This window comes from Sardina pilchardus, chromosome 16, assembly GCF_963854185.1.
Source record: "Sardina pilchardus chromosome 16, fSarPil1.1, whole genome shotgun sequence".
Classification (NCBI taxonomy): Eukaryota; Metazoa; Chordata; class Actinopteri; order Clupeiformes; family Clupeidae; genus Sardina; species Sardina pilchardus.
In genome coordinates this window covers 17,718,047-17,735,542 of record NC_085009.1, presented here as the reverse complement: position 1 = coordinate 17,735,542, position 17,496 = coordinate 17,718,047, and the positions used below count along the sequence as shown (strand labels likewise).

General features: G+C 42.3%; 1 protein-coding gene across 3 annotated transcripts; it reads right to left on the bottom strand.

Moving 5' to 3' along the window:
* Positions 1-1,372: 1,372 nt before the first annotated feature.
* Positions 1,373-15,938, bottom strand: LOC134059495 (heterogeneous nuclear ribonucleoprotein C). 3 transcript variants are annotated; one of them, XM_062515930.1, is made up of 10 exons: positions 15,842-15,931; positions 12,770-12,801; positions 10,298-10,343; positions 8,689-8,954; positions 8,146-8,221; positions 7,671-7,718; positions 6,303-6,460; positions 3,175-3,321; positions 2,576-2,700; positions 1,373-1,583 (listed from the first exon to the last, which is right to left on the bottom strand). In XM_062515930.1, the coding sequence occupies exons 3-10, from the start codon at positions 10,300-10,302 to the stop codon at positions 1,485-1,487; spliced, it is 924 nt and encodes a 307-aa protein (XP_062371914.1). In that variant the 5' UTR covers positions 10,303-10,343; positions 12,770-12,801; positions 15,842-15,931; the 3' UTR covers positions 1,373-1,484. The 3 variants fall into 3 exon arrangements, with proteins under 3 accessions (XP_062371914.1, XP_062371913.1, XP_062371915.1); XM_062515929.1 differs by lacking the exon at positions 12,770-12,801 and having other exon boundaries at positions 15,842-15,938; XM_062515931.1 differs by lacking the exons at positions 10,298-10,343; positions 12,770-12,801 and having other exon boundaries at positions 15,842-15,929.
* Between the last annotated feature and the right edge of the window lie 1,558 nt (positions 15,939-17,496).

The following is a 17,496-nucleotide window of genomic DNA, read 5'->3' as shown; positions in this document are numbered from 1 at the left end:
GGGGAGATTTGGAGACTGCCCAGAATTATCAACATGCTCTCTATGTGTGTGAGTTTTTGTCCTTTTCTTTTTCTGGAACCAGCCTTTCAAGTCTTTTTATTGCACTGCACTGCACTGAGTTTTGCTTGAGGGTAAAAAACACTTCAGGGATCTTAAATTCCCAAATAGTGGTAGTCTGAAAAACACAATCAAAGCTCCTGAGGCGAAATGTTACAAACTGTCAACATGTCAGCATTTTCATTTCTGTTTTTTTTTGTTTTTTTAATATTTAAATTCAACATACAATCCCAAGAACAACGGAGACAAACCATGATAATAAAAACTGAAACAAAAACACAGCACTGTCAATGCCACTAGCGTTTTCTCTCCTCTTAGAAGCTGCATCAGTGTCACCATACCATGCAAGCACAAGACATAATCTGTAGAGTTAGGAGCTTTAGTCATTTACATTTCATTTGTAAATGTCTCGTTTCACAGATATTTACTCCTCAGTAATCCAAACCTTATCACACACCTTCACTCACTAGCTCGCTCTCGGTCACACACACACACACACACACACACACACACACACACACACACACACACACACACACACACACACACACACACACACACACACACACACACACACACACACACACACACACACACACACACACACACACACACACACACTTCACTTCTCAAACCATGATCAGAATGTTTTTCACAAGGTGACATCCAAGCTCACACTGCCCCCTAAAGGGGCCCAAGCAAAAGTGTAACATAATTTCTCTGAACACAGTAAACGTGAAAATAATTAAAAAAAAGAAAGAAACAAAATCCTCTTCGTATTAGCTCTTCCAGTACAACCAGAACTTCACCTAAAACTCTCCTGAGTCCAAAGACACCATTTCACTGAGCATGTTAGAGTGCTAGCATCAACAAACAAACAAACAAACAAACAAACAAACAAACAAATAAAAGCCTTCAGAAAAAGAGACTGAACCAATGGGATACAGACAAACAAATAAGTGGAACGCAGACTGAAGTGTCTTCTGTGTCTCTGTGTGACTGTGTTGTGTGTGTGTGTCAGTGTGTGTGTGTGTGTGTGTGTGTATTTACACTGTTCTGTATGTATTTACACTGTTCCCTTCCAGAAATTACACGGCCTTCTGGGGCCTCCTTCCAACAAACATATCAGTGTTTAGCAGCAAATAATAAAAAAAAGAAAATCTGCGGTCGGACCCACTGGATGCAGACCACGAGCACGAGAGTGAACCCAGTTATGTAGTCTGCTTTGTTTTGAAGATTGATGTGTGTTGGTGTTCATGCCTTGGTATTTGTATGCCATATCTCAGCCCTATGCACTGGGCAATGTGTGTGTAAATGTGTGTATTTGTGTATGTACTGTAGGTGTTTGAATGTCTAAATGTGTGTGTGTGTGTGTGTGTGTGTGTGTGTGTGTGTGTGTGTGTGTGTGTGTGTGTGTGTTTGTTTGTTTAAGAGTGCTCTCCACTAGCGCTGTCTCCATCATCTTCTCCTTCCTCCTGCTCCCCCTCCTCCTCTTCGTCATCTTCCTCTCTCCCCCGACTCTTGATCTGAATGAAAGAAAGAAAGGTGCTTCAGTAAAGAGGCAGTAGTAAAGAGTTACACACTTTTCACAGTGCACCAGGGGGGGAAATAACAGTGACGCCATAGCACATCAGATACTGTATGTTAGATGCTGTGCTCAACCAAAGTTTATGACATTGCATTGGTTTGGCCACTATAACCAAAGCAAAGAGATAAGCACTTGACATATTTAGAGTAGGAGAGCTCTTCCTCCTTCACTCAATGCCAATTCCCACTCCAACTCCTGCTCCTTCTGTTTCACCCTTGTGGCCGCAGACTAAAACACTCTTCAAATGTCCTTTTCTTTCTTCTCCTCCTCCTTCCCCTCCTCTCACCTCCTCCTCTCTCCTCCTCCTCTCACCACCACCTCCTCCTCCTCCAAAAGGTCTTCTTCCTCCTTTCCCTCCTCCTCCTCCAGAAGGTCTCCCTCCTCCTCCCCCCTCCTCTCACCTCCCCCTCCTCCTCTCTCCTCTGTTCTCCTCCTCCTCCTCCAAAAGGTCTCCTTCCTCCTTTCCCTCCTCTCACCTCCTCCTCCAGAAGGTCTCCCTCCTCCCCCTCCTCCTCCTCCTCCCCTCCTCCTCCATTCTCCTCTCACCTCCTCCTCCTCCAAAAGGTCTCCCTCCTCCTCCTCCTCTGCCTCCTCCTCTCTCCTCCTCTTACCACCACCTCCTCCTCCTCCAAAAGGTCTCCTTCCTCCTTTCCCTCCACCTCCTCTCACCTCCTCCTCCTCCAAAAGGTCTCCCTCCTCCTCCCCCTCCTCCTCTCTCCTCCGTTCTCCTCCTCTCACCTCCTCCTCCTCCAAAAGGTCTCCCTCCTCCTCCTCCTCTGCCTCCTCCTCTCTCCTCCTCTTACCACCACCTCCTCCTCCTCCAAAAGGTCTCCTTCCTCCTTTCCCTCCTCCTCCTCTCACCTCCTCCTCCTCCAAAAGGTCTCCCTCCTCCTCCCCCTCCTCCTCTCTCCTCCGTTCTCCTCCTCTCACCTCCTCCTCCTCCAGAAGGTCTCCCTCTTCCTCCTCGTAGTCATTCATCTCGGGACTCTCACGGTCCTTCTTCAAGGTCGAGTGCTGCAGGGACGAGGCCTCCTCCTGTTTGAGGCTCTTCCCATCTGCAATGTCAGGACACACTCAATTAGCATCTGTGTGTGTGTGTGTGTGTGTATGTGTGTGTGTATGTGTGTGTTATTTGTTCCTTTTTCTCTCTCAATGTTAAATACTGAGTCACTAGATTCGGTAACTCACCAAAGAAAAATCGTTTATCTTTTACTGTATGGGGCAGCAATCAAAATGATTGCATTGGTGTGTGCGCGCGCACACACACACACACACACACGATCCAAGTACTTTGGAGGAGGTGACAAGTTCACAAAGGCTCACAAACATACCATTACACAAACATACTGTACATACAAGGCTCACAAACATACCATTATTGGGAGACATGTGCGCATGTGCGCCCACACACACACACACACACACACACACACACACACACACACACACACACACACACACACACACACACACACACACACACACACACACACACACACACACACACACACTTCCGCTGCTTTCCTTACCTGACTTCTTGCTGTGATCTCTCTCCATGCGCTCCAGGCTCTCCAGCAGGTAGTCCACCTTGTGCTTGATCTGGGTCAGCTCTTTCTTAATGGTCTGCAGGTCGTCTGCCCTCACCGCAGATGGAGAGACCTGTGAGGATGCTAACGCTAACAGCAACACAACCACAGACAATGGGAATTACCACTTCCAGTTAGCATCAAAGTGCCCTTATTGATTACAAAGCAATTGTATCCTTCAAGCGCAAATGTAACATTTTAAAACTCCTACTAGGGCTATTCATTTCCTATTGCCTCAGCAGATAAAAAAAAAAAAAGATTATTAAGGCCAGCTCCCACCCAGGCTGTTTAACCGGTTGCCCTCAGGGGGGCGCTACAGGGGAATCAGAACAAGGGCAAACAGATCCAAGAACAGTTTCTTCCCAGAAGCCGTGACCACTCTAAACTCACACATGCACTGGCCCAACTTTTTATGTATGCAGTGTCCAGGGGGTCAGGATTTGGAGGGTTAGCTTCAGCCAGTTAGCATGTCATTTGGCCGCCGACATCTTTGAAAAAATGGCGTTCCATGGTTGTACCATATCCGGCACCAGCGCATGCACGAGACAGCTCATGCACGAGCTGTCTCAGCTCATGCACGAGTTTTGATTTCGGCACGAGCGTCCTCGCGCGTCCATGTTGATAACGCATTCTAGAAGACATAAATAAAATGACTGACGACTAGGATTAAGTTACCGATACTTGATGCCTGTGCATTATCATTATACCAGGCTTTGTGAATAAAAGGAAAAAGCAAATGTCGTTCTAATAGGTTACTATTATTTGCATTAGACTATGTATGAGTTGGCAAGGTATGATAAGACATTCTAGGAAATGCGAAGAAATTCTCTAACTAAACCCAATTATTAACCTACTCGCTGTCGTGTAGGCTAGGCTATGAAAACTATTTTAAAACACTCAGCTGCAGACCTGTAGCCTAGTTCATAACAACGCAGCGTTGGGGGTCACAGCCTACAGTAGATAACGGCAAAAGTTTCCGACAGTGACAGCAGACTTAAAATGCATGCTGCTCGAAACATAACACATGGATGCGCGCTTCTACCGGTAAGCCTATAACATGCGTTGGCTTCATTTCGTCTGTCTGCAAATGTAGGTTTAAACTGCAAATTCACACTGGGTGCAGCACAAATAGCATATCTGGTATCCACACGTTTCTTACATCCCATGTCTACTTATTAAGAGTCATTTTCGTCGGGTAGACAGCCTATTGCGCACATAACATCCTAGGCTACAGTCAGTTCAAAGCATTTACTGTGGGGATCATATTTATGTGTATGCTAAGTGAATTCTTGCTCAATATTGACTCGCCATGTTTATTATATCATGACATATGAATATCACATTATAGGATTTAGAGACAAGGGGCAAACTTCTCCACCACCATCCCAACTCAAATAATTAAATACATTTGCGCCTGTAACGATAGGAGCGTGTTCACGAACACCTTCTCTCACTCTCCAATCTTCATCAACGATGTACCTTCTTGTCTCGTTGTAACATGGAATCTAATTGGCTCATTCTAGCTGGTGACGGAAATGAACACCCATGGAACGCCATTTTCTCAAAGATGGCTGCGGCCAATTTCAAACTTTTTTGGCTGAAGTAGCTAGCCTAGCATGGGCCATTGAAATGAATGGGGGCGGGACTTAGTCCCTCTCTCCAGTTCTTATAATACCTCCATGGCAGTGTCTTAAAGAGGAACTATGCAGGATTGGCGATTTCATCTCTGGTTCCGGTTTCGTTTTCGCTCGTTTTATGCTTGCATTTTCTCTGCAGAGCTTCCCCGACAACTTTAGCGTGTATATTTATACATGTATAGGCTATATTTAAATATATAAATTGCAAGCGTGGTTCTTCGTCTCAGACTTCCAGATGTAAACAAGGAGCGATCGTCTCCTGCAGAAAGTTGCATAGGGTCTCTTTAAAGGGACACTTCACCGATTAGCATTAAGCTTTGTATCTTTAGAAAACCAGTCATGTTTTTTGAATGGTCGTGCATCATTCCCTCAGTTTGCATTGAGGTGGGAGAAATACGGATTTCAATGTTGGACTTCCTGCATTCAATGATGTAAAAATCATCATTTTACCTCATTGAAAGCAGGAAGTCCTATTCATGGGTTTCATTGAAATCCATATTTCTCCCATCTCAAGGTAAACTGAGGGAATGATGCACGACCATTCAAAAACATGACTGGTTTTCTAAAGATACAAAGCTTAATGCTAATCGGTGAAGTGTCCCTTTAAACACTTCTGAAACGCCTCTTGCACTACCTATTTTATTTAAATGTTAATAGCACTGAAATAAGAGTTGTTTTTAAATCGCATTGCACATGTGTATAGTGACTATAAAAAGGCATTCATTCATTCATTAACAGCAACTGGGCAGGCACACTTTCAATATACAAGCACATTAAAGTGCTAGAATGAAAAGCAGTTCCACTACTGGGTAAATTTAATCTAATGATGAACAACTAACATTTTAACAAGGCCCATCCAGCCATCCCTATCCAGCATGTCAGAAGATGATGTGTGCACCGTCTACTGACTGAGACCGTAGCCTCGAGGAACGTGTCTAATTAGCTCTCCACTAGTCGAGAGTATTTAAAACGCAATAAGGAGAATTGTCTCTCAATTCCACACTGCAATCGTATGTTTTTGTTAGCCATTTAACTGATCGCATTAATCAGCTTAAAAACTGTTCTTATCGGTTATCGGTGAACCGGGAAATTATGAACACCCCTAGTGTGTATTTGTACTGTACATATTTATTGCTGGTCACTAATTTAATCTTGCACTGCTGCACTGTTGGACTTATTTGCACTACCAACTTGACACACACCTCATACTGGATCACAGTGCCAACCCTCAGTATATTCATGCACATCTTATCTTTAGTATTTTACTGCTCCTTTAGTCATGTTGATTTGTTGATTTACTTTGTATTTTCCTGTTTACATTGTATTGTATGTTGTGTGTGGTGTCTTAAGCTGCTGGGACCTTGAATTTCCCCTTGGGGATCAATAAAGTATCTATCTATCTATCTCGTATGGCGAGGTGAATGCAGTGCATACTTGTTCGGGATGTGCGCTGGCTGCTCTTGGAGAAGTTGCTCTTGGTGCGACGGCTGCCGCCCCCACTCAGGCTGACCCTGGGCCTCTTGGAGGGGATAACCGCCCGCGAGAGGGGGGGTGGGGGTGGCGGGGGCACACGGGATGGGTACGAGTACATCCTAAAAACACACACACACACAGACGTAATTTGCATGTGGAGACGAACAGGGCTGATGGACAGGAAATTATCTGTGCCTGAAATGACCAAATACATTCAAAGACAATACAGAGAACAGCCTTTCTTGACATCGCATGTGGCCGAGCTCAAGCCTGAATTCAGGCACCACCCCTGAACTCTATCAGGTCTGTATGAACAAATGTATAAAAACACTGCTGATATACAATATACAAAAATATATTGCCTTGATATTCATGAGAGAGAGCGTGTTAGAGAGAGAAAGAGAGAGAGAGAGAGATGAGTGAGAGAGATAGTGTTAGAGAGAGAGAGAGAGAGATGAGTGATAGAGTGTTAGAGAGAGAAAGATGAGTGAGAGAGATAGTGTTAGAGAGAGAGAGAGATAGTGTTAGAGAGAGAAAAAGTTAGAGAGAGAGAGAGAGAGAGAGAGAGAGAGAGAGAGAGAAAAAGAGAAAGAGAGAGAGAGTTAGTGCTTCAGCTCTAAGCCCAGTGTTTACAGAAGGGTGGGGACTCCAAACAGAGGCAGCTGGCGCGCTCATGAAAAATGTTTCCCCTCTGACGCGCGACACATGTTCTGATGAAACACCACTTGAGCCACTTTCCTCATCCCTATCCAGGGAGACCACAGAGATGTGTACGTGTGTGTGTGTGTGTGCGTGTGTCTGTCTGTGTGTGTCTCTGTGTATGTGTGTTCTGGTCTCTGTTTGAACATGCTATTGCTGTTAAGGTCAAATCAACTTACATACAGTAGACGGCAAACAGACTGAGCATTAGGTAAAAGATGAGAAAGGTTCTATGAGGAGCTAACTCATCTAATAATACTTTATCTCCTAGTGCTGGATGGGTGACGCTCATTTGTGCTGCTGCTAATGGAAAAGTTACATTTACACTGGGTGTTAATGGGCAATGCAGTCAATACAAGTATTAAACAACTAAATTCTACCTAATTTTCATTGTTCACATTAAGTACATTACATATTGACACTACAATGTAATATTTAAAACCTGTGAACTAAAGATAACCCAGATACCATTTATCTAGGAAACACGGATACATTTACAGTGTTTCAGTTCATAAATTCAAACCTTTACAGTAAATTTCAGTTCTATCAATCTAGAAGGTACAGTAACACAATCACTGGACATGAATTCTTGTCGAACATTCAAACTGTCACTCTACCAGCTCTGCTCACCTGTCGTAGTAGTCCCTCTGGAAGTCATAGTCAAGATCAAAGGAGGAACTGAAGGTAGACGCAAAAAAAAAGCAGAGATCAAAGGCAATGTTTTCATCTCTTTGTCAGCGAAATAATGGCAACTTAAGAACAATAGCATACAGAAAGTATTTAAATGGGCCCAAAACTCCGCCCTGCCTCTAGACTGAACAATATAAGGAAGAAGAATAACAGAATGAAGCTTTAGACTCAAGGCACTGAAGATATGCTAATTTGTCAAGTCAAGAAGAAAAATTACAAAAGGAACACATGGATCAATGTGCTTCCTTTACACCTTCATTTGCCTAACTTAACACAGTCAGTCGCACACAAAAGCCACAGACAAAAACAATTTAAAATGTTAAAAAAACAAAAATCCAAGTCTTAATCCCTTTTGCGAAACTCTAGAGGAAGGAAAAACTCACACACACTGCTGTTGAAAAAGATTGAAGACTACCTGTACATGTCCCCTGCTGAGCGCTTGATTGGCTTCGACGACCGATGGGGTTTTGGCTCTCCTGCCAGATTGATGTCTGTGGAACACAGCAGGAAACCTTTCAGATTTGAATAGACAATTCAGCTTGAGCTCAAAACCTAATGATGTGACAACCAAAGCCTCTGGCAAAATAATACGATAAGACATTGAGAAGCAAGCACTAGTGGATGTGGTGCATCCTCGTCATCTGAGCAATGGTAACTTTTAAGAGTATATTCTTAGGAGTTGAGTAAGCAACAAGATTGCTGTGCTTCTGAAACAATATGGTAAGAGCCTAATACACCAATTTAAGTTTCATTTCACTGCTAATTCCGCTCCCAAAAATCCGGCCTGTGGTCATTTCCCGATCCCACCCCATCTCTCTCTCCCACTTACTTCCTATCTCACCCTTCACTGTCCTATACAAATAAAGGCAAAAAAGCCCAAAACATACACTTAAAAAAAAGAAATGTAAAAAACCCCCATTGAATTAAAAAAAAGGTGCCGGAGCGTAGTGTTCCTTACCCAGAACCTGTCCGACGATCATGCGGCCGTCCTCGGAGGCCACGGCAGTCCTGGCGTTGCGCTCGTTGGCGTACTGCACGAAGGCGTAGCCCTTGTGCACGGAGCAGCCCACGATCTTGCCGTACTTGGCGAAGATGGCCTCCACGTCGGCCTTGGTCACTAGCATGGTGTTGAGGTTGCCGATGAAGACCCGGGAGTTGAGCGAGCGCGGGTCCGTTTTGTTGGTCACGTTGCTGGCCATCAGGCTGCTGCTGGTGGGGGAGAGACTGAGACAAGACGAGAAGAAAAAAAAGAGCGATGGAGAGAGAGAGAGAGAGAAAGAGAAAGACACAGAGAAGAGTAAAAATGCAATGAAACAAAGAGAGCAAGGGAGAAAAGGGGAAAGGAAGAGAGAAAGGTGCACAGAGATGAGTGGAAATGCAATGAACGAGAGGGATTAAAAAAGGAGATGATTGAGAGAAAAGAACAGAAAGAAAGGGTTCAAAAAGAGAGAAAGACATGAGAACCGGAGAGGTAGGAAGGGTTCAAACAGAAAGACAGACAGTATAGAAGTCAAGCATGCAGCGTGGGAAAGTAAGAAAAGGTGAGGTGGGGTACACAGCAAAGCAAACGACAAGAAAAACAAGGAGAGCATTGGATGAAAATAAATAAGACAAAAGAGAGATAGAGAGAAAGAAAGACAGAGTGTGTGAGTGGAGGGTGAGTTACCAGGCCACCAGTAAGCGTACCACAGACAGGGGGCGCTATTCAACACAGGCAACTAATAGGGTATCATATTCTCTAACAATAAGAGATGAGGTAAGTAAAATGTGTGTGCTTGTGAGTAGGTACGGGCAGGAGAGATGACAAATGAAAGAACCCACTGGTGAAAGTCAGCCATTGTCTTTCAGTGTTCATCTCTTTGGTTATAACTATATACAGTGTATGTTTGCATATTTTCACACTGCATCAACCTGGGATCTGTGTGATCTTCTATTCTGACGACAAAATTAATCACATTCAACACTCCAGACACTAGACACAAGACATAACCCCATTTTCCCTACACCATGACATCATGTAGAGAATATAAGGAAAACCTTACCATGACTCAGCATGCTTAATTAAGTCAAGTTCAAGGTGTTATGATAACAGACAGAACTGGGAACCCCCGATGCATAAGTGTAAACATATATGCTATGAACATACAAAATAAACATTGTACAAAAAGTCCATCCAGTCAAGACAGTCCACCCGAAGTGAGAATTTCCTTCCTCTAGATTAACTTTGTATTCTGCTCAGTGACAGCGGAGCCATTCGGAGGTTGTGTATTGTGAGTGCACATTCAAATCACTTTCTTTCATTCAAAGGCAACTGTGCTGATTGAGTCCTGACTATTCAGTAAACATGAATGGTGTGTTTTTTCCCTTCTTGTGCTTTTTGCTGTGGCATGCATCTTTTGTCAGACTGCCTTCCAGACAGTGTGACCGCAGTCTCGTTGGTGTGTGTATAAGTTCACCATTCTAGTGTAATGACATTTTTTTTTTTTTTTCAGTGGTGAGTGCAGTACAGTTGTATTCAGGCTCTGGGAGGGACAGTATACTTTTGGGTGTAAATAGCCAGCACTCACTCCATAGTGTCTGTGATTCTGCGGGGTCGTCTGCCTGTCACTGACTCTGTAGGAGAGAAGAGGGTCGTTATTGGGCACCGATGAGATGCGACTCAACAGTGCATCATGGGTAATTGGTTGGTATGGAGGGGAAGGGGGTAGTGGGTGGGTTGAAGGGGCTCTCAGCAGTCTAAGCTGGGATAAGGACATGTAAAAATAACCTGACAAGTATCACAGTTGGAATACCAAGAATGCTTCACCAAAATGTGTGCTTAATACTGCCTTCATGTGGAGATAGGAGGTAGTGCAGAGGATTGTCCAGACCAACATTGTCCATTCTCCTTTTTTTTGTCTTTATTCTTTATCAGTCTTCATAAAATATCATACCTTCTTGGCACTCAATATTGTAAGGAAGATATTTGTATTGGATAGATATGTCCACATGAAAGTCATAAAATAGAAGAAGCAAAGTTACTCTGTGGGATCACACAGTCTCCATGGTGACCAGTAGAGTGCACCAAAGGACTGGCAGTTGTGCTAAGGCCTCAGCACTAGATGCCCACACTTTTTTTTGCTTCCTTTAGGAAAACAAAATAACATTTAGGTGTACTAGTCACCTTACAAATCCCATGAAATTAGAAGACTATGTGCTGTCCCCATATAATAGTGACTAAAGTAGGTGTATGGTGTATTTTTATGAATAGGAATATATGTGGATGATCAGCTTTGAGAAGAGGGTTGACTGTTGCAGTTTCAGATAAATTTGTGAAGCTCATGTTAGGAGTGACCTTTAGCATTCATCACACGGGCTTGTGTAAAAGTGAATAACACAGTTGATGGCAAAAATGTCACAAACAATAAAACCATCGTCAGTCAGCTATAACGTAGGTGAAACTGGAATGATTCAGAAGGGCATCATTTTCTCTGCCTGGGGGTGTGATGATCACAGTCAGTCTAGATTTAGAGCACCAATAGGATTAGGTGTGTGTGTGTGTGTGTGTGTGTGTGTGTGTGTGTGTGTGTGTGTGTGTGTGTGTATCTGTTCAACTTTATGGGGGTGACAAGTAGGCCCATTCAATTCTTACTTGTGCTTAGTGGACACAGACTAGTGAGATCAGTTTGTTTGGGCAAAATGTTTTGTGAATTTCAATTCGTACATTTTCTTTAATCATTTATTTCATTCCAACTCAATAAAATACAAGCAGCAAATACAAGGCCCCATCTTAAGAACACTTAAAACTCTCCTCAGCATAAAAGAGAAAATGACGGGACACCTGAACAGAGTGTGAAATGATTGTGACTGTGGCAGAGACTTCCTAATGAGGAGACACAGCAGTCAAAGAATACTTTGTAAAAATGTAACCGCAACAAGCCATTTGTATCCTACCCCTTCCTGTAATGTAAGTAACCAACTGCATTGTTGTCCTTTTTAGCCTTTAGCTATTTGGGGGGCGGGGGTGGTATTGGAATCTGGATGGCATTTCTATGATAAAATTCCGAGTTAAAACGTAGATTCATTGGATGTATTCCTTTAAATAGGAAAAAAGCTGCCCAAAGCATGTTACCAAGATGGCCACCCAGTTTGTGTGTGTATGTGTGTGTGTGTGTGGGGGGGGGGGGATCATTAAGTGGGGGGGGGGGGAGACTAAGGTAACAAAATAGCCTCTGAGCTCTGTGACCGGAGTTAAGGCCACTAAAAACACCAGGCTATTGGATCATGACGGGTACTCTTAATTAAGCCAGCTCATTTATTTCTGGTGGAGCCAGGTGTCTTGTAGCCAGATCTGTTAGTCGCCGCTATTGTGAAAGCATTCTGTGAAAGAATTTATGTGCGTTAACATTTTTATTACTGGGCAAACAAGATATTCAGTGTCGGCGTGAACTATAAGGTGCAGCCTTCTGTGCATACAGTCCATTGGTAACAAAAAGGGCATATTCTTCCCAGCAAGAGTATAATTTCAATTGGTTATTAATGTTATTGCATTTAAATATAAATCATGGTGTGGTTGAATAGGGATGTTCCAAAACACTTGCTTGACTGGTTTTCTGGTTCACTTTTATTGTTTAATGTTTGAGATCTATTTTTTTCCACTCTATGCAGTTTATCATTATTATTATTATTACTATGATTATTATTATTATTATTATTATTATTATTATTATTGGCCAGCATTGTGAAGATTGAAAGTTTAAATTTGACATAGCAAGTGAAAAATACTGAAATCCACAACACAAAATCCTGATTTATTGACTTTCCAGGCTATTGGATCACAAAAAAAAAAGAAAAAAAGGGAAAAAAATCAACAACTTGAACTACAGCTTCAAGCACACAACTCAGGCTAAGACCATCAAGCCATCTTGTGTAACAAGCCAAAAGTCTAGGCTAATGCTAGTTAGGGGATTTCGCTACTAATCCAGACTAGGAAGTGATTTCAAAAGAAGGAGATGATATAAGTCAATGGGGGAGGGTGACAAAAAAATTCACAAACTTACAGTGTCGCGGCTCAAAATAGCTGCCTCAAAAACTACAAAAGGGGGAGGAAAAACAAGCATTAGAATATAGCCATCAAGAAGTGGAGATGGTGTCAGGATGTTTCTTGCAGGGCAGGCAGCCAGACACAAACAGTGCTTGCCAAGGGTGTCATCGTAGGACAAGCTAAGGTCAATTGCTTTGCAGCTTTGTGAGAGATCACTTTTCTTGGTAACATGCTTTGAAAAGTCTCCCTTGAAATGATAATTGATTTCTTGTTTCATGCATGTGTTGGGCTGACATCGTATCATTTTTGGGAGACTGCATGAGATAGCAATGGAATATTGGCTACCACAACAGAGTTGCAGACAGCACATTTGTAGCTTCACATGCTCAAGCCTTAGCCTAATGCATAACTATGCAGACTGATTAGCCAACAGTAGGCTAGCCTACTACAATGGTTCTTATAGGGAGCAGTTCAGATTTGGCAACCTCTGGTCAAAGCAGTTGTTTTAATGTTACCAGATGAAATAATAGGCAACATCCTTTACACCGTCAACAGCATCACCAATAGTATCAGAGAGAATACAAATAGGCCTACACTTGCTAGTCTGGTCATCAAGTCCTTAAATTAAATGGCTAATTTTAAATATTAACAGGTCTAACCTGAAGTTAAAGTGGACAACATGGTCGGTCTAAGGTCACCTTGATTCTGAGCTTCACAAGTTTTGGTTGTTGTGTTGTAACAATACCGTAAAACTTCAAACAATAGCCGAGTCCCAAATAGACGCATGTCTCTTTTAAACGCCCCGGTGTGACTACAGATTTGGGGTTATAGGCCGGTCTCCAACAGAAGCCTGGTCTGTTTTTTTTAGTTTCGAGTTGTATTTATTCTTCTTATACCCGTCAGATCGTCTGGTGGTGGTGATCATCGATGGTACAGATTGCGCACACTAAATTTATAATTGCATGACTGCGGAGGTGAAAGCCAGCTATAGAGTTCCAAATTCTTAACTTTTTTCGACATTGGCCTATGTCCTGCATTATTTAATTAATGCCATGTTGTTAAATTTGCGCACTAGACAACATATTCTATCACGAACTTTCTTTGTTTAGTTTCACTTTCTCTCGTTTCTCCACGTTTCTCCGCGTTTCTCTCAATACCATGGCGGAAAAGAAAAAGACTCGATTTAAATGACATTTAAGCTGACAGTTGTCAAATTTGCCTAACAAAATTCGGGAGAAGCAGCGGCAAGATATTTCTCGGTTGATCCAAAGAGGGTGCGTAAAGGCTGAGCTGTAACTGTCTCCAAAGAGGGAGAGCCCTGCGCATCTGGTCGGGAGCTGCGCAAGCAAGGCAGGCAAGTGAAGGAGAGCGACGAGGAGGAGGAATTCGCAAATCAACTTGTAGCCTAGTTGAGGATCACGGTGATAGCGATTAATAGGATCATTTTTAATCACACGATTGCAGTTGTTTTACAGGGTAGCATTCATTCTTTATTGTTGATGTATTATCAGGGGCAACAAGTTCACAGGCTCGATGGTAACTTGAATTGTTCAGCCCGCTGTCACATCGTTTCGTTATTTTAAGCTGCCAATATTTTAAGACACAGCCTATTATAGTAGGCTAGTTCTAATATGATCTGATTTGTGAAACACATTCGAATAGGCTAAATAAAGTAGCCTACCCTATAATGTGGTAACCTCCTGTTGTCATGCTTTCTGTCTGCTTATGCTATTGGGTAGTTATTTCTAATCCTACAATAAACCTACACTCAACTAACACCACTAAATTAAACGCCTGTCTCATATAGACGCCTGTCTCAAATACACGCCGGTGCATTTTGGCGATTTGGCAAAATAAAAGCCCGGGCTATTGTTTGGAGTTTTACGGTATGCATGTCTGAATATGGCCTAGGCTACTTTGTGATCACAGTTCATATTGTGCAGTCATTCTGTGTTTCTCCATTTACAAACTGGCTTGTTTTAAAGCAACTGTAGGCCTTAACTTCGGCTTAGAGTTTGTGAGCATTAGCACAATACGATGCACTTCTATGTTGGGGCTATTGACTTAATACAGGTGAAGTTTGGAACAATGGAATAAGGATGGTGAAGATTTCCACAGCTCAAAGATACCTGAACGATTTTCCAGTCTAACTGATAGGCTTATCATTTAGGGTTATTACCTTGTTAGTAGGCCTAACACCTAACAAGAGAAAACAACTTAAGGTCTTTAGGCCTGCTGGTCGCCTGTATTGGCCTGGTCGTTCTAGAACTTGGAAGACAAACAGTTCCACTGTAGCTCATGTATTAATGTTGGACACAATTTGCGGCGTTCATTCTTTTTTTCCTTTTAATGCACGCATACAAATCACCCAACATAGATTACACATTACACCCAAAGTGCAGCTTGCAACATCATTTTTATGTCCCAGAATACTCCAAACATGGCTATCGTAAAATGACAGCGATTCCGAGTCCGTTTAAAAATATGAAAGGAAAAGGCCATCTTTTAATCATTTCAAAAATCCTCCCTTCAAAATTACGTCATCTGACCAAATCCTACTGGAAGCCTGCAGAACTTATCAATGAACCACAAAAACAAAAATACCAGGAAAAAATAACTGCAATAGTCAGTAAATACCTATTCAGTCAACTTTCTGCAGATATCACGTAGCCTACAAGAGAAAATACCGAGTAAAAAACGTTTCTATGTTAAGTCCCGATAAGGAGAAAAATGCAGACCCCCTTGTCGTTTTGCACACTCACTCATTCCGTTCTGATCAAAACCGATCTTCCACCTTAACAAAAAGCTGCTTCGAACACACAAACCACATGTTCTATGGGCACACGGGGGAAAAGGCAGAAAAAAATTCATTGAAAAACAAACAAAAAGGTTGTTGTCCAACAAAGCCAACCGTCACGAGAAGACTGCAAATCTGCAGCATCACAAAATGTACGCCACTAAGCCAACACAGACTCAATGTACCAGCCAGAAAAATGCATTAAAAATAAAATCAAAAATGCTCCAAAGATAGTTCAGAGGCAGAAAAAAATAAAAAATGACAAAAAATCTCTCGTATGAAAATACTCACCAGGAGCTTAAGACTAAAAATGATTAAAATTCGCCCTCGTAATACTTGGATGGCACAATCCGCACGGGTTTTTGTTCAGCTGTTACCTTCACAGTTTATGAAATGGCGTCGGAAACCGCTCCAGACAAACGATTGCCACTCCTACCTTGACAGAGCCCGTGTCTCATTGGCTGCAAATTAAATCTCTTGTTGTTGATTGGTCTTTTTAAATGCCACACATTGCAGTAGGGTAGATTTAAAGATATATGGGGTTGGCTTTATAATTCGGTTAAGAAACGAGGCTCTAGGCTTACGTTTATAAAACCCTCGAGTTTGAATCCAACTTTACCTGGAAATATCTAAACACATTCATTTGCTTGTTTGACGCGTAGGCTATTCTGTGTCATTCAGACGTTAAATCATGATCAGTTTTCCATAGGTCTATTTTATTCAAGCATGGTTAAACAGGAGCCATATGACTTTCGCATAGGCCTTTTAGGCTACTGTAGCTGCCTTGACCCCTCACCAGACTGACACAAATACAGTGATAGGCATAGATACATGTATGCAGCTGCCTAGACATAGGCTACATGTATGATGGTAATAAGTCTGCTACTCTATGCTCTGTGCTCATCCCTTTCAAAAATGAATTTGTGTTAAAACAATATTTTGAAAATGGAAATGCAGGCCTACACCATAGGCTAAAGTCCATATGCATTAGGCCTACAGAAACTATAAGGACATTAATGTTTGTTTGGTAGGCTACTGTCCCTCAAGAAAAAGAAATAAAAACATGCCGTTGTTGGCAGTGTATACTTATATGACGTTCAGTAGGCTAATACTATACCTTAGGCTACCCTTTGGCGACCCGGTAATAGCCTAGGCTACATTCCTTGTAGGCCTATGTCTCGGAATAGGCCTACTATGATTCATGTGGGCTATCCCATAAGATTAGCCTACTGTAATATTGTCCCAAAAAAATACATAAATAGGCTATAGTTTGTTGTTGTCAGAATGATGAACGTGAACGTACAGATGGAGATCCAAGGGGTAACATTTTGACTTTTGCAAAATTGGGAAGTCGTGGCATGAACCAAGTTTGAAAAAAAGAGGGAGAGATGCGACCAAGCAAACCATCACCAGCGCACAATGTCCTGGTGGAGATTAGGGTAAGCTGTCACATCTAGCATGCATGGAAGGGCTGATGAACACCTGCAATGGGCAAACAAATCATGGTTTTAGAAATCCTGGCCCAGAAGACATAATTATTCAATGTCCACATTATGTAGAAGGCCTGAAATATAGGGAGCCTCAATGTAGCCTACATTTCCTGTAGCCTATGTTGTCTCATAATCAATTTTATATTATTAGCCTATAGCCTATGGCAGAGGCCCCGTGTCTTGCATAAAACTTATCATATGATTTGGAAATTACTAAGAGATGATTAGACACCACCACATATAATTCCATGGCACTTTGTCAAACGTCTTCAATCTCTGTCTGATGGACCTAGTTTGGGTCGACTGTCCACACTCATGCATGTTCTTTCTCTCACTCCCTCTCTCGTATTCATACAAACACACCCATTGGAAAGCAACATTCAAAATGACATCTGAACAGCTTCCTAACCCACATAATCTGGAAGCTGTTCCGTTCAGTTATAATATGTTCAGATG